Here is a 27,296-nt window from a genome sequence, read left to right on the forward strand (position 1 = left end):
ATGTACACTTTCTCATTAAACATCCTGGGATTTTATGGACAAAATTATTTAGGAATAACAGATCGATGGTGCCTCTGAAGAGTGTAGGAACCTGGTACCATTAGCTTAACTAGTATAAAGCATAGTAAGTATTTTATGTCAAAGCAAAAGTAAGAAGATTATATCATATATTTGGCTGGAGTCTATTAATTTATTGTCTATTACAGTTTGCCATTGGAGCAAAAAAAATAATAATAAAATCCAAATCTAAAGATGGTCATTACAAGAGACAAACTACAAAAGACACAAGCATCTTGTTAGTGTGAACATAGAGTAATGTTCCCCAATGCTCGATCCCTTCCACACAACAGGGACAATTATTCTTGCTTAGAATCCAGACCTAATGGTGGGATTCTAACTCAGTTCTCAACAGCAGGTTTAAGCTACTAGGAAGCCCACCATAATATCATCATAAAATATTATAAAAACAACTCTATAAAACATTATAATTACAAAAACATTGCCCCTTGAATAGAAAAGAAACTAAAACCTGCATCATTAGTCATTATAAAACAACTCCCCATTGGGGAAGCGCTTACTGGTTTCTGGACAGTGACTGTGGTTGAAAGTATGAACAAACGTGCAATTTCCACAACGTTTTTGGTAACTGTCACTAAAAACAAAACCCATGTCCAGTTTTTATCAAATTCCTTTAAGGAAACAGGCACTGCCAATGCACTGAACTACATACAGTGCATTCTAGTTTAGGTACATATTTTTGGTGCCCACACAGTGTGAGCTTTCTCAGTTGTCCTTAAGTACAGCTTCAACAATCATCCTTTAACCAAAAGGTGCAGTTCGGCCTCCTCCTACAGGCGCAGTGTTACGCTTCACTGGTGTCCCAGGCCATCGCAGTGAAGTCCAAGTCAGTCAGGTTGACCGTGTAGGGTCCCTCCACTCTCTCAGGCTCTGCAATATGTGCATGAGTGCCGTTGCTCTGGTTGTTGTCTCGCCAGGAGTTCAGCGGCCGGATGGCTTTCTGAAAGCGCTGAAAGACAGATTATAGCTAATGTGTGTTTCGATATACAATAAAAGAAAAATTTTGATCTTGTGGTTTCTTGTTTACATCAGACACAGATTAGTCACAAGTGAGGACTCACCTCCATCAAGGTGCCAGACTCCTTCCAGACAGCCACAAAGGCCCAGATGGGGATCTGCAGGCAGCATATGACACCCATACACACCCCCAGCCCTTTGCCCCACATGGGGTACTGGTACAACCCATAATGCAGGGATGATCTGTACATCTCAATGAAGATATAGGTCAGGATAAACTACATGAGGGATAAACACATAACATTTCATAATTAGGCGATACAATACACCTGCAAGCCGTTAATAAAATGAGTAGAAAAGCGGCGAGCTAGAATGTCACAGGTACACTAAATTATTTAACACAAGCTGACATGGTGTTTGTTTCAAGCCTCGGTCAGGGGCATGTTTATTTCTGCTTAGGTTCAGAGGGATATGACTCCTACATGCTTGCTTTGGTTTAAACAATCTAAATGACACATTTTCAAGTCCCACTAAATTAACTATTATATTAATTATTATTATAAAAAAATCATATATACACTTTATACAAGATGCATTTTCTACACCAAAAACCAAATCCACCCCAAACACTGTACTCACCAGTAACAGGAAAGGTGTACAGAATACCCAGCAGGCTTTGAAATAGAGCAGCAGTTTGCTACACCAGGGCGGGCAGGGACAGATCATGTCCACTATGTCCTGGCAAAACTGGTTCACACCTGAGTTAAACAAATCACATGCAAATATTCCTTTACACACTTCATAACATTTAGTTCCACAACATAAAGAGGTGACAGAAAAGCGGTTGGTTTCTCCTGAGCCAAACTGTCTCCTAATATACAATTGGGCAGGGTGAAAGCAGAAATATTCTTCATCTTATCTACATGAAGCCAGCCAACCATATCTTTTCAACCACTGCTTATCATGCATCATCACTGAGCAGCGTAACTACCTGCTATCTACCCTTTTCTATGTACATGAGCTCACAAAAGCCCTTGATTGGCTAGTGTCGCTCTGACTGACAGGAAAGAGTACTTCCTTTCGAGAAAAAAAGGGCACAAGCTATTTCGCTCTGATGGCGCTCCTCCAAAGATGCTAACTGAAATATTTGGCAATTCTTTGTGTCAAACATAGTGAATGTATGATGGCACACTGAAATTCAAAGTCAGGAAACATGGGTCGAGGAAACATTTGTCTGAAGGAAAACCTCTGCTCAGGCTACACTTGTTAATAGACAAGTAGTGTAAGTGTGAGATGAAAAAAGAGTAATGGGAGGCGCACCATAGAAGAATGAGATGCCCAGACACATGAACAGAGTGATGATGATGAGACCAAAACTGGTGCTGAATGAGTCTATGAGGGTGAACCAGTAAATCCCTCCCTGTTGAAGAGAAATGCACAGTATTAAATATTGAAGACGCTCAAATGCGCATTCAACAGCAGCTTTCATGTACTATATCACCTAATTAATTGAGGAAAGCTGGTTTACACTCACATCAGTGACCAGTAACAGGCCCAACAGGTAGAAGCTAAAGCAGAGCAGCGCCAAGAAAATGGTCTTCTGCTTCATGTTGCTTCTGAGCTGAGGAAACTCGTCCAGTACTGCTGTGGTAATGCCTTCCATATTACCAAACTACAGAGAGAAAAAGAGAGAGAGAAAGAGAGAGCGAGAGAGAGAGAGAGAGAGAGCGGGAAATCAACTATCATGTCTTTCCTCATTAGCTTATCAGGAAGTTACATCACTATACTGAAGTAAGCTGCACTGCTTAACAACCGCGTGTTGTCAGAAGAATGTTGTAATACCACTGCTTTGAAAACATCTTACATGCAAATACTGTAGTCATAGTTTGTCCCATTAAGGTTTAAATAGCAGAATGAAAAGTACTTTTGTTCATTTGTCCACTTAAAATGGAGTCAATCAGCCAAACACAAAGATTTTTTACTTTTGGGAAAAAAATAATTGACCTGAACTTTTATCAAATGATACTTTCATACTTTACATTTCTACAATTAAAATATAATGGTAAACACACTGATATGAGCAAGCCAGTCTTTTTAATTAGACATGATAAACTATAAAACTGTAAGAGCAACATAAAATATAAACAATTTAGCAGGATTTGTATAATGACAGTAATGTTATGCTTTCATGTGGTTTGGAAAACTGTAGTGGGCAAATCAGGGTATGGTTTATAGACAAAACTGAAAAGCAAAACCAATTTATATCTTATCTTATCTTATCTTATCTTATCTTGATGTGTGGTATTTACATATTTAAATGGGAAAGTAAAAATATAAAAGTTAATGAGTTCAAATTGAATTTGAATGAATATGGAAAATTAATAAACTCAATTAAATATACAAAACATAGTGTGGCCTAGACCTTCATTACTTATTTTGTTATCCTGGCTCACTGACTGCATTCAGGACAGTTTTTTTTTTTTTTTTACAAACAAAATATATAATAGTGAAGTGAGAAACATTTAAATAAAGGGGTATTACCAGTGTGTCCACTCCTAGCATGAAGAGCATGAGAAAAAACAGAATGGACCAGAAAACAGAACCAGGCAAAAGAGCAAGGGCTTCTGGATATGCTACAAACGCCAAGCCTGGACCTGAGAGAAGATCAAACACATAATCACTGAAATGTATAGCTTAAGATCAGTTAACTCATTCTCTTGAAATTCAATATGGCATGTTTCAGTTAAGCCACATCGTAAAAGCAGATTGTAAAATAATGGGGAGTGTCTGCTGACTTGTGGGAAAAGAAAACACACACACCAACACACACACACACACACACACACCTACACACACTGATCTACCTGAATCTGCCACCTTTTCCACAGGAACGCCCTTCCTCCAAGCCATGTGACCCAGAATGGAAAAAATAGCAAAGCCTGCAAAGAAGCTGGTGGCACAGTTGCCTATGGTGATGACAAGTGTGTCCCTGAAAAAGGAAGTACAATTTAATTGCTGAATTTTTCCATGAAAAAGTTAAAACAAGGAAAATGATAAGCTACAGTCAACTAACCTGATCACATTATTGTCAAATTTATTGTAGGAAGCCATAGAAAGAAGGCCTCCTACTCCAATGCCCAGTGAGTAGAAGATCTGTGAGGCTGCATCATTCCATACCTACACAAACCCACAATATTAAAATAAATGAGATTTTATTACTAACACTATATACTGCAAGTGTTATAAGACAAGTACTGTTGCTAGTACCTGTGCGTTCGCCAGCCGCTCCCAGACTGGAGTCAGATAAAAAGCTACACCCTGGAGTGAGCCCTCTAACGTGGCCCCTCTGATGATCAGCACAATTAGCACAAAGTAGGGGAACGTGGCTGTCACATACACCACCTGCACGGGAGGAACAGATCTTAATTAGCATACAATTACCGAAGCAATGCACAAATGTACAAAATGTACAAAAACACACTCACACAACAGCTGAAACTGTGATATCAGGATATATGATAGAAATACATATCTGAGCCATACTTAAATAGCATATGTCATATCTAGAATAGGTCAGTGATGATATGACATCATACATGCACTAAAACAAAACAATTAAAATCGCCAATACAACATGTGTACACTACAACAGTTACTGAAAAAGTTAAATCAAAGGAAGGACACAACACGTAATCACAGCCTGAATTAAATCGATTAATGTTAAGATACCTGTATGAGCCTCAAGCACAGTAAACCAGACTGACTTAATGACACTGACTGGATTAGAATGAGTAGCTAACACTTCATATCAGATTGAGTGAATCGGAGTTGGTGGATCAAACTGATTGGATTAGACAAAGATGGTTGGACTGAATGAGCCAGAATGAGTGGATCAGACTGTGTGGATGCTACCTTGCCAGAGCTGTGAATGCCCTTCAGCATGCAGAGGAAAATGATGACCCAGGCAGCCAGCAAACATAGAGCAAGTTGCCACCTAACGGGACCAGGGTCATCCAAGCCCTTACTGTTGACCACGCCCAGGACACGTTCACTTATAATAGCAAACACAGAGGGAAAGCGCGAGAAAAAGAGAGAGAGAGAGAGAAAGAGAGTTACACATGGCCTCAATTTTGAAAACATTTAACCACCACTATGATTGGCTGATTTATGTTAGGCTATTTCTAGAAAAGCACACCTGCGTTTTTAGTGTCTTATGTCACTTCAAAGAGACATATTCTGATAGTAGAGATGTTATAAACTGGCTTTCCACTGCAGTATGTTTGTTCTGCTTTGTCAGTGTATTGACATAGCTATGTTCCCGATTTTAAAGTCTGCTGCCTGTACAGCTGTAAAAACATTCTGCTATCAGTCGAATGTGTAGCGTAACAGAAGATGGGATTTGTAACGAGTAGCAACAAAAGTGAACAAAACATGTGCTGTATATTTCTTTAGCACTAGTGGTGAACAATTGAACTAAGAAAAAATTTGGATCTTGTTGATCCTTATTTTAATACTTAGCTATACATTATACTTTTATTATACTTTTTATAGTTCTTGTACTTTATATTTTTATTTACATTTATATATTCTATTTCTATTTACATGTAGGACAGTCATAAAAAGCATTTCACTACATGTTCTCTGTCTAAATGTGTGTGACAAATAAAAATTTTATTTAAAAAAACTGTTGCTCTACACAGTAGGATTAACATTGTAACAAAACAAAAAAAAACCCAATTACAACATTTTAGGACAATTAAATATTGTTTTGGAAACTAACTGAAATTAACCTCTAGAATTTAGAAGCAACAAGCATTCATTTGTCCTCCAATTACTTAAATTAGAAACAACTTTAAAAGAAAACATAAATAATCACTAATCACATTATCACTAATAAACCCTGTTAAAGGTCTCTTAAAGATTCAGTTGACAATAAAGCACGTTTCTTTTGAAAAATATCTCTTATTAGTTTTAGTGACAATAGTAACCATATTAGTATAGTTAATATAATAATCCTTACTTCCAGAAGACCTCAGATGCACTGAGGGAATGTGTGACATTGGTGTTGTTCTATGGATCACAAACAGAAGAGTAATAATAAATACGTATACATGCAAAAAGGAATTTCACAATGTTTAGTGCACAGCTATATTACACTCACACTACACAGCGCAGCATTAGCAATAGCATTACAAGACCATGGCAGAGGGCTCTGGAAAGAACTTCCCAGGTAATAAAATGTCCAAGCGATGATGACATTGTAGTAGAGACACACCAATGTGGACACACACAGCATGCCGATACCAATTCCTGGAGAAACACAAAACAATGACTCATTTCAACTCTTCATTTAAAGAAAAACCTTCTGGTTATGTTAGTGCACATGTAGAAAAATAAAGAAGCAACAATATTAAGCTGAAATTGTTTTACTGGAATAAAAGCCTGCATAAAACTTTCATGAACTAAAAGAAAATCCAAAAATGATCAGGTGTACCTGCAAACACACTACATTACTCTGTAATTATGCAGTTACACTAATTATTCATAGCTAGAAAATGGAGGCTGTGTTTAATCCAGAACACTTTATATGTAATATAATATATTGACATAGAAATTCCAGAATAAGCCCCAGAATCAAGTGAATTCATTGCATTTGAGTGTGCTGGTACCTTTGAGCAACGGGCAGCACTTCCACACCGTGATGGGGCCTGCAGCTCCGTACTGACCCAGACTGAGCTCCATGAGAAAGAGTGGCATGCCCGTGAAGAACAACATGATGAAGTAAGGGATGAGAAAAACACCTGTAACACCACAAAAAATACCATGTCAATACTTCACATAATGATTTGCATAAAGTAGTGTAGCTGAAAACATTTAGTAATTTCTACATCGTTATGGGAGGAAACCAGAGGTGGACACATTGGTAGCATAGGCACCTGAGACATGACTTCAAGTCACAACTATCATGTTTATACATAGTACATTCAAATTGATGGAAAGCTCCTCAATGCTGCAACTATCACACATGCTACTTGTTACAAATCCCATCTTCTGTTACGCTACACATTCGACTGATAGCAGTTTTTACAGCTGTACAGGCAGCAGACGTTGAAATCGGGAACATAGCTATGTTAATACACTGACAAAGCAGAACAAACATACTGCAGTGGAAAGCCAGTTTATAACATTTCTACTATCAGAATATGTCTCTTTGAAGTGACATAAGACACTAATGGGGCCAATAGGTGGGCTCAAAACGTATAGAGAAAGAATAAGGTCTATCGCTACAAAGTCTTCCCCTTTCATACATTTTTCTTTTATTTCATTATTCCGTTTCAATTCATTTTTTTATCTAACCAGCTCAGCATATGCTATTATATTCAATTAAGTACAACATTTTAGATTTCCAATAACCAAAAATCAGACAGGGAAATTGCAGCAGAGTGTTTACTTGCCCACTAAATTCAGAGAATACGGATTTATTATTTGTTCACTCCGGAAACACTGTTTGCAAACTTAATATGGATGTTTTTGTGTCACATTAGTGTATTTTCATAGAGAACTACACTATATGGAGAAAGGTTTGTAGACACCTGTTTATAAGATTTTTTATTTTATTTTTGAACATCACTTTCCACATTTAGTCTTTATTTGCTGCTGTTATAATAACCTCCACTTTTCTGGGAAGAAGGTCCTCCAGATTTCTTAATTTGTAGAGCTGTGCTCATTTAGCCACTAGGATGCTAGTAAAGTCTGGTATCGATGTAGGGTGAGGAGGCCTGGGGTGTGGTCAGCATTCCAATTCACCCCAAAGATGTTCAATAGGGTTGAGGTCAAAACTCTAAAGCAGGCCATTCAAGATCTTCCACTTCATTGTGAAACCATGGGTCTCCTAGTTCAAGTGCTACTGCATCCAAATATATCTTATACAATTTTGTGCCTTCAAGTCTTTAGGTGAGAATCACATGTGGCTTGAAAACTCAGGTGTCCCAGTACTTTTGTCCATATGCTGTAGTGTTTTTAAGTATACATTCTATGTATTCAAACTCAGATTTGAATATAAAGAAATAGTGCTGCTTTTCATCATCTCTGTCTCCTCCAAAATCTCTGTGAGGGATCAAAACCTCTTACATTATAGTTCTTAAAACTGCTTCTATTTTCCAAAACAATAGTTAATAATTTTTGTTCCTGTTTTTGCTGCTGCTGTGATTTATGATTTGTTGTTATTCTGACATTGCTTCTGCTAAACTGCGTATCTTTATCCCACTCTCACGCCTGAAAAATGTGTTAGTTAAAAGCATACTTATGCTTATTGAGAGGGTTTCCTTACTTTTTATATTTGTTTCGATATTCTATTAACACAATCCATTTGAAATATTCAAGACACATATGCAAACGTTAAACAAGCTGAGAAAAATATTAACAAACAGCATTCTGAGCAGCAGTGGGCATCTCCATTACATCTGCAATACCCTTGTGCAGGACACACCCAAGAGGACTTGGAGACTGTCCATGTTTTATTCTAGAAGGATAACAGAACTAACAAATGACCTTGGCTGGGCCTGGACACACACGTGCAGACGAGTGCAGCTTTGATTACTGCTTATGGACATGAACTGTCATTGTGTTATCAGATCTGGCATTGGCTGGGTTCAGCAGTGAGATATTAAAAAAAGGGCAAGGTTTTCCAACTAAATATGCCTACGGGAGCAGTAACTTATATGCAAATCTCACAATTGGCAATCTGGTCACTTCCTTGTACTGAGAAAAATATAATCCCAATCTAAAAGCGGTTTATCCAAATCTGCATAGTTCATCATACAAACATGAACAAAGACATGCCCCAGTTTCAGCCTGGTGGTTTAATGAAACCCTTTGGGAATGTGTAACTAATCAAAATGACTATCTATATTGCTTCACTGTTGTCTAAAATTACAGCTTCTTTTCTGTAGTTCCACATTTTACATTTTTTTCTCTTATTAGAAGTGAGTTCTCACTATATGGAAATGACTGTCTGTGGTAATCTATTGCCTTTATTTAACCAGGTAGAAACTCACTGAGATTAAAAATCTCATTCACAGGAGTGACCTGGCCAAGATGAGCAGCAATACATTCAGTTACAGACTTACACATCACAAACACAGTTAAAACAAATACATTTCACAAACAAAGGTTAAAAACAGTTACATTTCACAGAGTCGTCTTCCAGTTGCCAAATAGCTACTTTGAACTGGTCCATGGAGAGAAGATTTTGCAACTTCAATTTTGATTGGATAAGATTCCAGTCAAACGGTGCTAAATACGCAAAAGATTTCTTACCCAGTTCAGTTCTAGCAAAGGAACTGACAGCGTATAGCCACATATACAGCGTAATCCCACATATGATACAGATAACGATTAAACAACACCAGAATATTCTTTTATGTGCATGGATCCTACTATATGATTATAATCACTAACAAGGATTGTGTGTCAGTATAAACCACTTCCCAATTCCAGAGATTAATTATCATCTTGCTGGAAACCTTTTTTTAAGCTCCTTGTCATGACAGAAAAAATAATTGCTGTGTCATGGGCATTATAGCAGCATTATTTCTGAGCTGTTTTCTTGACTTCCAGTAAAAGGTGCAATGCTAGAATGGTCCCTCAAAATGCTTCTAATGACTGAGTGCTGCTCTATTTTGTACTTGGTAATTTCAGCCCTGTGGGTACAGCTCACCTCCACCATTCCGGTAACACAGGTAAGGAAATCTCCAAACGTTTCCGAGGCCAACGCAGTAGCCAATGCAAGAGAGCAGAAACTCGTATTTGCCACCCCACTGCCCTCTGGAAAGGTTGGCCGGTGGCTGTTGGACAGGCAAGGACAAGTTTGCATGCTGGATCTGTGAAACAGGATTGCTCACAGTATGAGGCACAGAAAACCCATTTGTCTGGGTTTGACCCTGTTGAGGAGATAAAACAGATATCAGTCAGACTTCTGTATAGGTTTTCCAAACATTTCATTTCACTAACTTCATGATTCAGCTTTGGCATTTTTCAAGAAGCTCTGCTCTAGTTATTAATTCAATTAAAGTAATTCTGTGCTGTAATCATTACAGGGTCTAAGTTTTTTGTTTTTTTACTTCAAGGCTGAAAATGCTGACCAGAGACATGTTATTCAATGTCAAATAGCAGAAATAATTGTGCTAAAATAATGTTCATAAAATCATCACTTGCAACTTAATATTTTACTGCCCCAGATGTCAGGTAAACATGCCCTTTAGTGTGTGCCATTTATTATTATATATAAAGTAGGAATTGGCTACTAATCAGAATTTTGCAATTGTGCCCATTCTCTGTTTGAACTTAGCCACTGATGGTACAAACAGAATGTATAAATATGAATATATTTTATGTCTGACTCGCAGGGAACCTTATAATAATATAAGCCTGTATTAATTGCATCAGTTCGGACAATATACAGAATTTACATTAATGAATCATAATTATTAGTAACCCTCAGTAACATGACTGACAAATATGTTGAATGCTTGGATGTTTTGCGAAAAAGTAAAAGGATCAACGCCCTACATAGTACGAAGTGTTCAGCCAGCCTAAAATCTCCTTTTTGGTTTGCCTCACAGGGTGTAACCCTTGCTATTAGCAAACTATCTGGGTGGGAACTGTGACGTCACCGGCGTTGCGTCGAGTATTATAATGAAAGAGAAGTTACTCCGGTTACCAGGGAACCACTGAGACATGGTTTTGTATACAATGTCACGCGAGAGGAAACAAGTCTGAAAGCTTCAGTTTAATCGCACATATCCTGTAGCATGCAGTCAACATGTTTGGAAAGAAAAAATGATTAATCGAGTTTGCACATGATTTACTGTGATGTTGAATATAAAAGTGGTAAAAACAGAAGGTTGAGAAATTCATTGTCAAGGACTAACTGTTTTGCATACATTAACATTTTGCTAAAACAATGAAGTCTAACACAAGCTCTAGAACAGGCAAATTTATACCTTTGTTCAGCAAAAAAAACTTAATTAGTTACAAGTAGAATTCTTTTTAGAAATGTCTTCCAAATGTGTATCATTTAATCATTTATTTCAAAAAGTCATTTGCTACTTTCCAGCAACAACATCAAACATTTTTTAATAGATTGTGAAAATAATCAGACTGAACCTGGGCCTAAAATTTTACTTTCAGTAACAAATATCTAATAACATTTTCTACTAATCCTATTTGGTTTTACTCAGTCCAGACCTGCATGTACCTCTGGCATGTGGCAGGTGTGTTAAATTAATAAAATTAGAATGTGTAGTGCAATAAAATATGTAGCAATGTTAAATATGTTGCTGGGTAATAACAGAACGCACCTAAGTTACCATACAAAGAGTAATTAGAAATATTTAGCAAGGCAGGCATGGTAATTGCGTTGGTTTTGTATTAAACGCTCTAAATAAATAAACATAGCAGTGTTTTGAAAGGCATGTTGTTGGAGGTGAATGTGTTTCTCTTATGTGGTAGTGTTGGTATAGATCAGTTTAGTATCATGTAACAATTGTTGAGTTAAAAATGATACTGGTTCAGTTTCGACCTAAACTTCAGTATCAGTATCAGTGTATTTATTTATTAGAACCATGAGATCTCTTATAATAATAAAACTTTCGCTCAGACTCAATCGTGTTTCATTTAAACAGCAATGAAATCAGTTGATATTATTTATAATTTATTTTTTGACCTCACAACATGCATCAATGACAACAGACTCTTCGATAAAACTATACTTTTACTTTTTGTTTCACTACAATATGCTAATTCATAGTAGTTACTAAGTAATATGCTTTATCATGAAGAACATCATGAACAATCTAAAGGCTTGCATTCTGAAAGCCTGGATGAGAAAATCCTATAAGAAACCCAATGTGTTATAGACATCCATGGCAAAAAAAATAATTTAATTTGTAAAATGGACAGTAAAATATTTCATGGATATACAAGTGTCCCTGGAATCTACTTTTGAGAAGCAGAACTGGTCTGGTCTGGTGGTGGTGTTCATCTGGAAACACTATGAACGTCTGTGTAAACATTGAAGTCTAAAACCTTTGTTGCATCAACAACAGCGAGAAAACCTGTGGGTGGATTTTCCAAAACCAACAGGATTCTTTCAGACACATGGACTAAAGACCTATTTCAATGTTTCAATATTCAGTTCTAATAACTTAATTAATCCAGTTTAAATGTTTCCTAATTCAGTTTCAATTTTATGAATTACATGTAACTCATTTTAGGCAGGTAACCATTATGAATCTCACAACCGGAACTATTCGCTGCCTGCTCTCCTGCAGGCGCCTGTAGGCTTTGGTTATAAAGCACTTTGTATAGCAGAGAAACCAAACAAATTGCGGTTCTTTTTCAACCATAGACAAAAAAAACTATATAAATTATATAACTTGATTCGTAAATAAAGCAAATAATATATGTGAATGAATATTAATATAGGGCTGAAATGGTGTTAATCTCCGTGTTTCTTATTTTTCCAGGGTCCTCCTCCGTCACCCACCTCTCCGGTGTTTCCAACAGGTACAGCTTCACTCGCCATCATCTCCCCAGGGCTTTTCTTTTGATGCTCGCTACATGGTTCCGCTAAGGGTTTCATCGATACGCTGGTCCAAGATCAGAACACACGCCGCAAATCTAATCTATTCGGGTTTGATTAGGAAGCGTACGCATAGGCTAAAAAAAGAAAAAGAAAAGAAAAAAGTGCTACGTAAAGAAGCGCAGGTGCTGTGTGTTCAGTTCGCCATGTTGTCCGTGGGGAGGAGAGCAAACAGGAATAAGGCTCACCTCCAACAGGTTCTTCACCAAGCCACTCCTCCTGATGTGCTCTCTCTCTCTCTCTCTCTCTCTCTCTCTCTCTCTCTCTCTCTTTCTCTCAGCCTATCACCTTCCTGTGAGTCGCCAGCCTGCTCAGTGTAGCTTCACACTTCATTCACTGACATGCTGATTTACTTGTTTTATAAATGTGTTTGTTAGTAAAAAAATAACCTTAGTTACAAGTTTTTACACATTGCCACTTTCAAACTGTTTATTTTCAATTCTTGCATTAATGCCAATTCTTTCATCTCTCATAATAACACAAAATAAATAGTTCATATATGCTTGTTCATTCTTCCTCCACAGTCATCAAACCCAACATGCAACATGCTCGTATGTAATCTGTTTGCTGGCCTGTGTGTCAAAAGATCTCTCATTTCAACAGGAAACCACACACACGCTGCTAAGACAGGAAATGTATTTTTTGGCAGTATATATACATACAGTAAAAGGTTATGAGAGAGTGCTAATACTTTATTAATACTAATAATTATATTAGCATTTAGAATTACATTCATCCTAGTACATTAATAGTACATAAATAGGATTACTTACATCTATTGCAAGTGTGACAGTTATATATTATTATAATATATGCCTTATTTGGATTTATATTCATGTTTAGGCTTGCTCATCAGATATAAACACAAATAAGTCACTAATATAAATATTCTATCATTTTTCCATTCTGTATAGCTGCTTAGAGACAATGTCCATTGTGAAAAGCACTATATAAATAAACTTGAACTTGAACTTGAATGAAGCCAATGTCCTGTCAAATAGGAGGTCTAAGCCTTTTTGTGTTTCAATGAATACTTATTGTGAAATAAACTTAAACATCTAATTTAAATGTGTACAATGTGTTTATTGAGTTTGGCTCAAACCCATTCGGTTTAAGCAATGAGTCGATCAAGCTATACAAATAATAACGTTAATAATTATTATGATTTTTACTGCTGTCATAAAAGAAATCACAGGCACCTGGGGGTCTCCTGACTCCACTTTGAGAAGTATGGCTTTAGGGAACTTAGTGGTATGGCCATAGTGGCTGAGTGGCTCATAAGAGGAACTTCTGTGGACACTAAATTGTGAAGTTAAATTAAAATGAGGAAGTACTGTCACAGGCATTTGTCACATGCAACCCAATAACACCATTTACTGAAAACAAATCCAGGTAAAAAGAGGACATTGTTATACACTGATTAATTCAATAATTAATATAATCAATTTACAGGTTTAATTTGTAGCACAGGAAATTTAAGTTTTAGACGAAGGCATATCTAAGGTGTGAGATATCAGGTTTGAAACCCTTCTGAAATATTTTATGACACTTCCAATGGGAACATTAAATTCTGGTTTGTGGTTAATACAACACACCTACAGTGAGTGGCAACTTTAAGAGAAATGTCTGTGTGATATACGTGTTCAACCAATCAGTCAATTATAAGAAAGCAGCACAATGCATTATATCATGTACATACATATCAAGTGCTTTATTTAATGTTCACATCAATCCAAAGTTAAATTAAATGTATTTAAAAGTGACTTAGTGACCTGTTTGTGGGGATGCTTGGGACACTGTACAACAGTCCCCCATTTCAGGAAGGTAAACACTTTCCTCACTGCTTCACTGCCTCACTGCTTCACTGACCTTTACATTTTATCTTTCTGCTCTATCCACAGACTTTTGTTTGTTTGTCTCTTTGTATAATTATCCCCATAAGTTGCTCTTAGTTGGTGGGCTTGACACATAGGGTGAGGCTATTCAAGGGCAGGCAATGGGGTTGAGCAGAGTTAGAGGTGGGAGGAGGTTAGGTTGACATGACACACATGAAAACTCAATAAAACGTATACCTTCCAAATGTTTAAATCTGTCTAAACTTTGTCACTTTGGGTAAGTGGTAGCTCAGTGTTTAATGCATTGGACTATGGCCTAAAAGGTCACAAGTTCAAATCCCAGCACCACTAAGCTACCACTGCTGGACCCTTAAGCAAGGCCCTAAACCCTCAACTGCTCAGTTGTAAGTAGCTCTGGATAAGGTCATCTGCCAAATGCGGTAAAGGTATACGACCAACATCATCAACTTACCCATAGTCCACATTGCCCAATATGCAGCAAATGGTCCATTGCAATAACTCTAACAATTAAATTTGAAATGTTGGTGTACCATTTTTGGTGAATTTTTTAAGCTGTGTAATATTTGTTTTATTGGTCTTTTACAAAATGTTTCATTGTTTATGCCCAAGTAGCTCTGGTGTTAGATAAGGCAAAGAGGAATCATGCCACCCAATAAGAAGTGTTATACAAGGTGCTTATTTGACAGAATTGATCTCTCTTCTTTGTTTCCACAAAATAGGTGTTAGTTAGTGGATAAAAACAGGAAATCCTTTTAAATCCTACCTCTCTGATCTTTACCATTTTGTAGATTTAAATGGAGAACTATCTAGGTTAAAACTATGTGGTGCCACAAGGTTTAGTTCTAGGACCCCTGCTTTTCACAATATACATGCTTCCCTTTGGAAACATTATTAGAAGGCATGGGATTAGCTTCAACTGTTATGCTGATGATACCCAGCTATATATCTTATCAAGACAAGGCAGTACAGTTTAATTAGCTCGGTTAACTGAGTGTGTTAGAGAACTAAAAGATTGGATGACGCATAACTTTCTATTATTAAATTCTGATAAGACAGAGATTTTGCTCAGTAGACAGAAGCTCCAGCATTTTAACCTGTGTTTAGAAACATGTACTGTAACTACTAGTTCAACAGTAAGAGGCCTGGGAGTTGTTTTAGACAGCAACTTAAAAAAAAAATCATATCAACCATATTACAAAAACAACCTTCTCCCACATAAGAAATATTGCTAAGCTAAGAAACATGTTGGCTATATCTGATGCAGAGAAGCTCGTCCATGCATTAATGACCTCCAGACTGGGCTATTGTCATGCATTACTAGGTGGCTGTCCTGCATCATTAATAAACAAGCTACAGTTAGTCCAGAATGCAGCAGCCAGAGTTCTCACAAGGTCGAGAAAATATCACCATATAACCCCAATCTTATCATCCCTGCACTGGCTACCTGTTAAGTTTCGAATAGACTACAAACTATTGCTACTTACCTACAAAACACTAAATGGTTTGGCTCCCAATTATCTATCCAGTCTTCTAACACCCTACAATCCATTACGCTCCTTGAGATCCCAAAACCCTGGACTTCTAGTAGTTCCTAGAATAGCAAATTCCACTAAAGGCGGTAGAGCATTCTTACATTTAGCTCCTAAACTTTGGAATAGTCTCCCAGCTTTCTCCCATCTTTTTAACAAGGCCTACACATAACACATATCACATCATAACCTTGTGCTCCAGTACATCTGATCAAATGCAAATGATCAACTTGTGCTTGTTAATATCATGAACATCAGCTATGCTAATTCCTTTCCTCTGCTTCTCTGTCTCTATCCATCCCGAGGCCTCCTGATGTTGCTCCAGCTCCAGTCATGTCCCACCTCATGAGGATTATGGACCATTAATAAATGCCGACCCTGCAAACATCCCGAACCGTATAGAGATGTACCAGCGCCATTGGATTCCACCTCATGTAGAGTTTGAACATTGGACCTCTTTGAGTGTTAAAAGGCTCTGGCATGGAGAAGCTGATGTTGGATCTATGATGATCTCAAATGTTGAGCTATTTAATGAGTTGCTTAGTAGGTCCTGATTCCATACCTTAAATGACTGTATAAGACTGTAGAAAGAACATTACTTATAATCTTACATTCCGGTGCTGATGTTGGTTCTCACTTTCTGGTGTTTTGTATTGTTTTAAACAATTATATTTACACTCTTGATATCACTCAAATGAGGATGGGTTCCACGTTTGAGTCTGGTTCCGCTCAAAGTATCTTCCTCATAACATCTAAGGGAGTTTTTCCTTGCCACAGTCGCCACGGCTGCTTATCAGAGATAAATACACATCGCTTACATTAACTCTTAAATTCTGTAAATCTACTTTGAGACAATGTCCATTGAGAAAAGCACTATAAAAATAAACTTGACTTGACTTGAAATCTGATTTGATGGCTACCCAGATGCTCCTGAAGAGTTTTCTTCCTTTGCAACAAAAGATTGGTCTGAAATCAATTCAATGGGATTGCTTCTGTGCAATAAATGTGCAATAAATCTGTTATAAATGCATAGAGTTAGATGTAAATTCAGTGTCCGTAATAGGTACTAATAAACAAGGACTAGTCGAAGCAAGACATGGCAAAGAAAGCTCAAATAACAACAGGAAAGACACCAGGCAGCGAAGGAAAAATTCAGCGTGTGTAGGTGAGAGCGCCCTCTAGTGATTTTGGGTGAATTGTCAATGGCTAATGTGACAAAATCTAAAATACATAAGGAAACAGACATTTGTCATTTCTGTATTCTGACACCAGATGTCCTCGGTCCCCGTGTTTTATCTGTTTCCACGAGTTGTTATTTGCCCAGAAAGACACGACAATTTTATGGATTCCTCACATTAACGCTTCATCATCATCTTTACCTTCAGACAGAGCCAATTTTGCATACCTCACCTTACTGTCATGAAGAACCCTCTGTTGTTCACAAATGGACTCAGAACAAGACGATACTCATCTAGGGAACACCCATGTTTTTGAGGTCATCAACTGTTCACAGACGGGGAACTTCTAGTTCAAATATTTATTATATATATATATATATATATATATATATATATATATATATATATATATATATATATATATATATATTTCTCTGAGGACATCTCATATATCTTAATGAGTATGAAATTATATAAAATGTTAGTAAGAACATATATATATATATATATATATATATATATATATATATATATATATATATATATATATATATATATGTGTGTGTGTGTGTGTGTGTGTGTGTGTGTGTGTGTGTAAACTATTGAAAGTTCGTGTATGTAGACGTGTTGGGGGATCTGCTTGTTGAAAATGTGACATTTTATTTTATTTCTGATCAAAGGAACGAAATGAACTAAATGGAAAAAAAAAGATTCGTTCATTTTGATAAACGAGATTCAATTTATATTTCTTATATTTCGTATATTTTATCTAGTTATTAATAATATAACCTTTTATAACATTCTGAAACGCAATTCATTGACCAAAAATACTGTAAAAAAATAATAAACATCTTTAAACATCTGAATTATACGTAAACTATGACACCGGAACCGGAAACGGATAAGCTTGAACCAGATTGGTTACAGGTTATTCCCGGGTTTTTATACTGGCGCGTTTTGAGACCTTTGCTGTCTTACATCAGTTGCTCTGGGTTTCAAGTGTGAACAGTTTGATTCACATAATCCGGATTCAAAAAAGGTTTTTTATATACTCTTCGGATTTAAAACATAATAACAACATGCATGTGATTAAGCGAGGTGAGTTTTATTGTTTATGACTGACTTTCCGCATTATTCGGATATTAGCTGTGTAGCCTTTCTGCAAAGCAAAGAAAAAGTCTTGTTTGCTATTGATTACATTTTAGATTAAATGTACACTCTGTAATTATATAACGTTTTATATAGTTAAATGTTATTTATAATAGAAATTAAAGCATAGTTGAATAAATCCGGAAATGGTGACTAAAGTGTGCTAGAAACTCACTGCAGGTGCAATTTTTTTACAAAGACTTATAGTTTTATAGTTCTTTTAAGTGCTTTACTGTTTTCATATATTAATGTAGCAATTTATTACGATAACGTCTGGGAAAATATTCGAATAATATATTTCGTTTGGGGGTTTTCTTCGCAAAATAATTTCTTACCTATTGTATTGTATTGTATTCCTTTGTTATTTGTGTCATTGGCGCCAAACAAATGAAGTCCATCGACTTCCTTACATAAAGGAACTAATCCAGTTCGTTTATTAGTTTCGACCATGAACTAAATTAAGATTCTCCACTTTTCAATATCTCTTTTTCTGTAAAGTACCATTGAAAATGTTTTTAACCTTCTGTAAAAAGAAAACCTTTTGCTATTGAGGTATAGCATTGCTCTCATTCACACAGGCTTGTACAGGTTTAACAGAAAATATGACCAAACACAGTCAGGTTTTTTGTGTTTATTGTGGTTTTTTGTTTGCTGTCTTTCCTCTTGTTTCATTTGTGGTCTCTTTCGCTCTCGAGCCACAAAAAGACCAGCATTAGTCTTTAAGGGAAGTTTGTGCTCAGTGGTTAATGTGTTGACCTACTGATCAGACGGGCCTGAGTTCCAATCCCAGTACCACCAAGGTACCACTGCTGGGCCCTTCAGCATGGCCCCAACCCTCAAACTGTATAAATGAGATAATTGTAAGTCACTCTCAATGATGGAGTGATGTAAGTTTGTAGCTAGTAATAAGCTTGAGGATGATAAAGTGACAGCCTGACTTATAAACGTCATTATTTCCGAAATGACCCATAGAGAACGATTTAATTGGTGTGTTTCCATTATTTATAAATTACGTCACTATTCCAAGTGATGATATATGGATGGATTGATATCTACATGTTTCTTGAAATTTAGACAACCTGCATGATGTAATTGTTTTTGTTTTGCAGATGGACGTCAGGAGCGCGTTATGTTTGATAAGATCACTTCCCGTATCCAGAAGCTCTGCTATGGGCTCAACCCTGACTTTGTTGATCCGGTTTGTATGCCTGTTTGGATAGGCTTTAATTTTGGTTACAAAAACAAACAAATAAATAAAATAAAATCAGTGACAATGTGATTTGATGATGACTTGGTTCTAAAAAGCAGAGGTGTGTTTGTCTGTTTGTCTCACCTGGTTCATATACAATCTAATTACCATTATTTTAAAGCGGAGGTATTTTTTTGTTGTTTGTTTTTAAAGCTCATTACTTATGAGTAAAGTATGGAATATATTAGAGCATCCAATAGATATACAAGAACCTTACACCATGTTGTGACATTTCCAGACTCAGATTACCATGAAGGTGATCCAGGGGCTGTACAGCGGTGTGACCACTGTCGAGCTGGACACACTGGCAGCAGAGACGGCTGCCACACTCACCACCAAACACCCAGACTATGCTATTCTGGCAGCTCGCATTGCCGTGTCCAACTTGCACAAGGAGACAAAGAAGGTCTTCAGCGGTGAGTAGTCATGTAGGATTCATGTCAACCACAGTGCACACTGCATGCATTTAGAGATCATAGGATAAACAATAAGTAACACAACTGCACAAGCAACAGACTGAAACAAACACGTTTTTATTGCAGATGTGATGGAGGACCTGTACAACTTTGTTAACCCCCTGAATGAAAGACACTCGCCTATGATTTCCAAGGAGACCCTTGACATTATCCTGGCAAATAAGGATGTAAGGAGGAAGATAGTGGTTTTTTTTTTTTGTAAATAAATTTGGTTTTGAACTCATCATCTTTGTTTGGTCAACAGCGCCTCAATTCAGCAATTATTTTCGACCGGGATTTCTCCTACAACTTCTTTGGCTTCAAGGTAATTTGATGTCAAATTCTATGTATGTACGTGTGTGTGTGTGTGTGTGTGTGTGTGTGTGTGTGTGTGTGTGTGTGTGTGTGTGTGTGTGTGTGTGTGTGTGTGTGTATATATATATATATATATATATATATATATATATATATATATATATATATATATATATATATATATATATATATATATATAAAAACGCAATTAATAAACAAATAGTAACATTGTTGTCTTTTCCTAGACCCTGGAGCGCTCGTATTTGCTTAAGATCAATGGAAAAGGTAAGAGTGAATATGGAATAGCTGTGTTTCAGGGATTTAGTTTGTAACTAAACAGTGAGCACTGACGTTGCGTTATTGTCTGTTTGTATGGTTGTGTGGTTTTAGTTGCGGAGCGGCCTCAGCACATGCTGATGAGAGTTTCAGTAGGCATCCATAAAGAAGATATCACTGCTGCCATTGAGACCTACAACCTTCTTTCTGAGAAATGGTTCACTCACGCTTCTCCTACACTGTTCAACGCTGGCACCAACCGCCCCCAGCTTTCCAGGTACACACACACACCCCCAAGGGAAGATGTGCTCACAATGTAGCATTTGGGAAGAGTCACTGGCCTGGAAGCTCATGTGATTAAAGAGGTGCTTGTACATGCTATTTAATTTCTAATCTTTTTGTTGTAGCCCTTTATGTCTCTTATAGTCTTATAATAAAAGCTTTTACAGATATGAAGTTTTGTAACCAACAAATCCCAGATAGAATCTTATGCTGTACAGAGAAAATATACCATGAATTACATACTGGTGCTCTTAAACATATGTACTGCACTATATGGTTTTTTTTTTTTTTTTTAAGCAACAATTTTTTGTATTTGTAAATTGACAAATGTTACATAGTTATAACTGTCTATAAATCTCTATCAGTTTTTTTTAATAGTGAAAGAGTTTTATAAAAGTAACATATGGAATGTTTTATTCGCAGTTGTTTCCTCCTGTCTATGAGGGACGACAGCATCGATGGAATCTATGACACGCTGAAGCAATGTGCGCTCATCTCTAAATCTGCCGGGGGCATAGGCGTGGCCGTGAGCTGCATTAGAGCCACAGGCAGCTACATCGCAGGAGTGAGTCTGAGTTTAGGACTTTGCTTTTTATTTATTTATTTATTTATTTATTTATTTATAAACTGGTTCTACTGATCATAAAGTCCATTCAAACCTTTTTTTTTTTTTTTTTGTAGACAAATGGTAATTCTAATGGCTTGGTCCCGATGCTTCGAGTATACAACAATACAGCCCGGTATGTTGACCAGGGAGGAAACAAGGTGAGAGGAAATCCTCAGATTGTGATGTCAACTATAACGAGCTATAATTCTGTGTTCTACATGACAACATATGTTTATATCGCTCTACAGAGACCTGGAGCTTTTGCCATGTACCTGGAGCCTTGGCACTTTGACGTCTTTGACTTTCTTGAGCTGAAGAAGAACACTGGTAAAGAAGAGCAAAGAGCTCGGGACTTATTCTATGCACTCTGGATCCCTGATCTCTTCATGAGGAGAGTGGAGACCAATGGGGTAAGGGCAGCTTGCAAGAGAGCTTGTGTATAGTTTTTCCCAATTCACTAAATGTTTTAATGCAAAAAATTGTTAGCAAAAATAGGCCACGTCCCATTCACTATTCATCCATACAAAGGTTCATACTGTAGCAGCTGAAACTAAACAGAGAGAGAGAGAGAGGCACTGAAGAATGCTAATAGTAATAAGTATTGATATATAAAATGACAAATATCTGACTAATTTTAATGTTGTGTCTCAAAACTAATATCACAAGCAGAGCAGTCGTTACTGTTCACCCGCTCTGTTAGCAAAATCACAAACAAACCTTATGGACTTTGCTTGGATGTTTGATTCTTTTAAAAGTTTGATTCTTGTATTTCTGAAACCTTTCTCAATCATTGCTAGAAAGGGCTTTGCAAGTATACTTACAAATATTAAAATTAAGATCTTCATATAACTACTGATTGACACAGTCGAAATGCTGTAATTATAAGAACAATAAACAGAGATTAAATGACAATGGTGCAGGTACTTGTGTAATGAAGACAAATGCAGTTGCCTGGTTGTATTGCAAACTGTCATGACAGTTGTTAAGAGATTTTTGTATTAAGACTAGTTATCTTCAGTTTAGTGTATTTAAAGTTTTCTTTCTGGCCCAGAAAGCTTTTCTGCTTTTTACTAAAAATTGCTTGTGTAGCTTCAAAGAGGGATAATTTGTTTCACGGGCAGCAGGGGGCAGTAAAAATCACAATGTGATTCTTTACCCCAAAGTCATTTTCTTTTACATGTACATATTCACATTGTGTTGCATTTTGCAGGACTGGTCTCTTATGTGCCCAAATGATTGTCCAGGCCTGAATGAATGCTGGGGAGAAGAGTTTGAAAAGCTTTACACAAGGTAAGAAAAATATTATAATAAAAATATTGACACTCCTGCATCTGTAAGACTGAATCCTCTCTGCCACTACATAGAAAGTAGCTACTGCTTTTACATGTTGTCAATAGTTTGGCACAAACCTGACTAGTCATTTCTGCTCAGAGAATATTTTTAAATAATGAATGCAAGTGCACTGATTTAAAACCAACTGTTGACATGGCAGGTACGAACAGGACGGGAAAGCGAAGCGCGTCGTGAAGGCTCAGCAGCTGTGGTACGCCATCATCGAGTCTCAGACGGAGACGGGCACTCCCTACATGTTGTACAAAGACGCCTGCAATCGCAAGAGCAACCAGCAGAACCTGGGTACCATCAAATGCAGCAACTTGTGCACAGAGATTGTGGAATATACCAGCAAAGATGAGGTGAGGGCCTGAGCACAGCACATGTTGCAGCGTATTTTTTTACGCAGTAATACTAAAGCTTGGGAATGTTTTTTATATGGAAATGCACTTTATTTTTGTTTATGATTTTGTTTGTTTTGGTTGCAGGTGGCTGTGTGCAACCTGGCCTCTATCGCTCTGAACATGTACGTGACACCTGAGAGAACGTTCGATTTCCAAAAGTTGGCGTCTGTCACAAAGGTCATTGTTAGGAACTTAAACAAAATCATTGACATCAATTATTATCCAGTGCCAGAGGTGGGTTGAATTAATTTGTTTATTTAGCTAATATATCTCAGTAATTTGTCAACTTTCTTTGTGATTCTAAAATTGTTTTTAATTTGTTTATTTAATAGGCCGAGAAATCAAATAAACGCCATAGGCCCATTGGTATCGGAGTACAGGGGCTGGCTGATGCCTTCATCCTGATGCGTTTCCCTTTCGAGAGTAACGAAGCTCAACTTCTCAACATCCACATCTTTGAAACGATCTACCATGCTGCGCTGGAGGCCAGCTGTGACCTGGCGGCTGAACATGGCCCCTATGAGACCTACAAAGGCTGTCCTGTTAGCAAGGGTGTAAGTGTCCAAACTGGAGCAGAGCACTACAGTCTTGATTTCTTTTTTTTAAATAACAATTTATTATTCTAACGTGTAGCTGTTAACTACCTATAGAATATTTTTTATTTTCTTTTTCTTTTTTTCCTCCATGCAGATCCTGCAGTATGACATGTGGGAAAAGACTCCGACAGACTTGTGGGACTGGAAGGCCCTGAAGGAGAAGATTGCAAAGTAAGCTTTTGTATTTGTGGGGGATTTTTCCTATTCCCTCTCAATAGTGCAATTTTTTTTTTTTTTTTTTTTGCTACCGTTATTTTTGCGTAGTCAAAGTTTGGGGAGCATTGTGGAATTTAAGTTCTTGGTCAGCTCTACAGGGTCTAAAATGATCTGATTGATCTTTATTCTGGTGTTGTAGATTTTATTGGAAATTTAGCACCCTTGAACACAAAACCTTACTACGTTTTAAAAACTATTTAATCTTTGGTTTGTTAATAATGGTTTTAGCATGAATGTATGGTGGGCTAATTATTGATGCCGCTAGATGTCAGTATTTAACAACAGTATGCAGGTTGAATATCAGCTTTGAAAGGTGGATTATAAGGTGTATCTTATGGCATTTGGCCAGTCAGCATTGCTCCAAGTCTCTGGTTTATAAAGCAGGGGATCTGTGGACTATGTGTGACCACAATTAATTTCCATCAGATAAGAAAGTAAAGGATGTAATAGTTTCTAAACAAATATACCAGGTTTTTGCTTTTGTTGTTTTCAGGCACGGTGTACGCAACAGTCTACTCCTGGCTCCCATGCCCACTGCCTCCACAGCACAGATTCTGGGCAACAACGAATCCATCGAGCCTTACACCAGCAACATCTACACACGCCGTGTCCTGTCTGGAGAATTTCAGGTCCGACACAAGTCACTTGTGCTTTTTAGTTAATTTAATTATGTTGTATCAGGTACACACTTCTGCAAATTACTTGATCGCAAGTCAGATGGGTTTTGGTGGCAAAGGTAAAGTTTGTGTTTCTAGCCCTGTCGTGTACTTTCAGTGATAACTTCTTCTACAAACCTGTTCCTGGAGAACCATCTGTCCTGAACATTTTAAAGTTTTTCCAACACTTTGAATTCATCATCTACTTCAGAACCCTTTCCATAAATTGTGAAGTGAAGATGTTTCTATATGTTTTTAAAATGTTTGGAGCACGTGCCTTAAAGAAACTGTTTTTGCAGTATTTCCATGCAGTGCTCTTGTTTTGTTTTTTGGACATGTGATTCATTGAAAATTCCAGTCATCATGCTGGAAAAATGTTCACATGAAGACATGTTTGTAAGAATTTAAGCTTTTTTCATTTGTTGAAATTCTTTTAATGACATTTATCGATCCTGCTACCATTCAGATTGTGAATCCTCACTTGTTGAAAGATCTCACGGAGCGAGGACTGTGGAACGAGGACATGAAGAACCAGCTGATTGCTCATAATGGATCCATCCAAGTTCGTATTTTGTTTGATATTTATAGCTGATTTGCATTTTATGTCCATTGGCGTCTCACACTAATAGTTCTTGGTGGGCTTCGTCTTACAGGAAATTCCCACAATACCTGCTGACCTGAAGGAGTTGTATAAGACTGTATGGGAAATTTCACAGAAAATGATCATTAAGATGGCTGCAGATCGAGGAGCTTTCATCGACCAGAGCCAGTCACTTAATATCCACATAGCTGAGCCCAACTATGGAAAACTCACCAGTATGCACTTTTATGGCTGGAAGCAAGTAAGTGAAAAAAACAGTTCTTCAGTGTGTGGTGTTTGATGTCCTGTTCTAGCTTTACTCACACTGGTGTCATTCTCTCTGCAGGGGCTTAAGACTGGTATGTACTACCTGAGGACAAAGCCAGCTGCCAACCCCATCCAGTTCACCCTCAACAAGGAGAAACTGAAGGTGGCACAGGAAACCAAACCCAACGAGGAGGAGATTAAGGAAAGAAACAAAGCCGCCATGGTGTGCTCCTTAGAGAATAGGGATGAGTGTCTGATGTGTGGCTCATAGACAGTGTCTCCTTTTCCTTAGTCTGTCTTCCTTTTTTCCTTTTGTTCAGAAGTTTAATCAACTGATGGACATCAGTGTTTCATTAAATAAACCAATATGCATTGAAAGTATATTTACAGTATTGTAAGGATTAACATAACTGTTGGGTACAGGGCTTAATTCTCTAGAAATTCTGTCTGGTTTCTGTTTTTATGACTTTGTATCCCAGGCATATGTAAAGTTTCATAAACCTGACTATTTATTCCACTTGGCTACATGGTGAAACAGTTTTGTACAGATTTTCTTATTCTCAAGACCAACATTCAAGTCATGTTTCTGAAAGTACTAATATGGGGAAAGTAGCCAAGTGACACATTGCATTGTCTGTAAAAGAGTAAAAAAAATGGTTTTTATACAATAAAATGATTTGGAGGAAAAAGAAACAATCCACTTTCCACTTTTCAATCCTTTTATATGAAAATGATCAACTTGTTACTCACATGTTTATTTATTAATGTAAGATCACAGGTGTGTTCTCACAAAGCAAGCACTGAAAATCCCCCCAGGGGCAAATCACTGAAACACAAAGGGACTCATGGGACAGGAAGGCTGTGTCCGACAAACAGGTGTTGAGCAAGCTGCAACCTGCATAAGCCATGGGGACAAATTACTGCTCACGTTACAAAAATTTGTAATCAAAAATGGTTTAGAGGGAAAGTGAGTCATAAAACATTTATGTAAATTGATATTTTATGTAATAAATCAGGTTCCCCTAGCTGTGTAGTGTAAACATGATAAATTTCAATGGTAAGATTAAATGCACATGCAGACTTGGATAATTATTTTTAATTGAATTTGCAAGTATAATTATTACACACACGGAGCTCATAATCACAGAAGCTACAGCAGTGTCGGTTTCTACTCCAGTCAGCTATAAACAAATATCTGAAGTTATAATGCTTTTCTGATTACTGTGGTTGTACAGTGCTCATTTACAGTTTTTTCAGTTGCTTTGGAGCATTTCTCGAATCATCCTTAATATTTGCAAACCAGTAATTAAGTGCATTCTAAAAACAATTTGTACAATCAGCACAATACATTGGATTTCACCTGTACTTTTCTCAAAATCAGTTCATCTCAAAAAGTATTTGTCAATAAACACGTCATTCTCATCAGAATAACAAGTCCTTTTGTCATTGTTCAAAACTAAATTATTAAAATGTTTACTCGTCAGTATGATGCTGCACAGTTTCAGTATTTCTTGATATTAACTAGGGTTTGGATTACAGTGATTGAAAATGCATAAAACTTGAATTTTTCTGTACGGCATCTCCGAATTTCAGCAGCACAAATTTATTTGATTTATTTGACCCGTTTTAGAGAACTAGAATTATTGGTTGATCCAATGCCATACACTCGC

The 27,296-nt window shown here is 37.0% G+C and overlaps 2 protein-coding genes across 2 annotated transcripts; one reads left to right on the plus strand and one right to left on the minus strand.

Annotated features, from left to right (window-relative positions):
- Positions 1 to 150: 150 nt before the first annotated feature.
- slc6a7 (solute carrier family 6 member 7) lies at positions 151 to 12,880 on the minus strand. The gene is made up of 15 exons (XM_046868408.1): positions 12,584 to 12,880; positions 9,755 to 9,977; positions 6,705 to 6,836; positions 6,197 to 6,345; positions 6,056 to 6,105; positions 4,948 to 5,086; positions 4,303 to 4,437; positions 4,109 to 4,212; positions 3,900 to 4,024; positions 3,577 to 3,689; positions 2,570 to 2,707; positions 2,356 to 2,455; positions 1,675 to 1,793; positions 1,140 to 1,313; positions 151 to 1,027 (listed from the first exon to the last, which is right to left on the minus strand). The coding sequence occupies exons 1-15, from the start codon at positions 12,677 to 12,679 to the stop codon at positions 863 to 865; spliced, it is 1,962 nt and encodes a 653-aa protein (XP_046724364.1). The 5' UTR covers positions 12,680 to 12,880; the 3' UTR covers positions 151 to 862.
- A 5,293-nt stretch (positions 12,881 to 18,173) lies between these two features.
- rrm1 (ribonucleotide reductase M1 polypeptide) lies at positions 18,174 to 26,007 on the plus strand. Its single transcript, XM_046868432.1, has 19 exons — positions 18,174 to 18,340; positions 19,501 to 19,589; positions 19,879 to 20,056; positions 20,183 to 20,283; positions 20,361 to 20,420; positions 20,656 to 20,695; positions 20,801 to 20,963; positions 21,392 to 21,533; positions 21,650 to 21,733; positions 21,824 to 21,985; positions 22,786 to 22,865; positions 23,068 to 23,269; positions 23,396 to 23,545; positions 23,644 to 23,865; positions 24,002 to 24,078; positions 24,617 to 24,752; positions 25,246 to 25,341; positions 25,433 to 25,621; positions 25,706 to 26,007. The coding sequence occupies exons 1-19, from the start codon at positions 18,322 to 18,324 to the stop codon at positions 25,895 to 25,897; spliced, it is 2,382 nt and encodes a 793-aa protein (XP_046724388.1). The 5' UTR covers positions 18,174 to 18,321; the 3' UTR covers positions 25,898 to 26,007.
- The last annotated feature ends 1,289 nt before the right edge of the window (positions 26,008 to 27,296 follow it).

The sequence above is a fragment of the Silurus meridionalis genome, chromosome 15 (genome assembly GCF_014805685.1).
Source record: "Silurus meridionalis isolate SWU-2019-XX chromosome 15, ASM1480568v1, whole genome shotgun sequence".
Classification (NCBI taxonomy): domain Eukaryota; kingdom Metazoa; phylum Chordata; class Actinopteri; order Siluriformes; family Siluridae; genus Silurus; species Silurus meridionalis.

What these genes read in the sequence shown, in the direction of transcription:
- slc6a7 (XM_046868408.1), bottom strand. Translation starts at nt 12,679, where the DNA reads ATGAAACCCTTAGCGGAACCATGTAGCGAGCATCAAAAGAAAAGCCCT. An exon ending in GTGCTGCCCGTTGCTCAAAG is followed by an intron (nt 6,346 to 6,704) that starts GTACCAGCACAC and finishes GTGTTTCTCCAG; the next exon opens with GAATTGGTATCGGCATGCTG. An exon ending in GCCTGTTACTGGTCACTGAT is followed by an intron (nt 2,456 to 2,569) that starts GTGAGTGTAAAC and finishes TCTCTTCAACAG; the next exon opens with GGAGGGATTTACTGGTTCAC.
- rrm1 (XM_046868432.1), top strand. An exon ending in AACCGCCCCCAGCTTTCCAG is followed by an intron (nt 20,964 to 21,391) that starts GTACACACACAC and finishes TTTTATTCGCAG; the next exon opens with TTGTTTCCTCCTGTCTATGA. An exon ending in TTGACCAGGGAGGAAACAAG is followed by an intron (nt 21,734 to 21,823) that starts GTGAGAGGAAAT and finishes ATCGCTCTACAG; the next exon opens with AGACCTGGAGCTTTTGCCAT.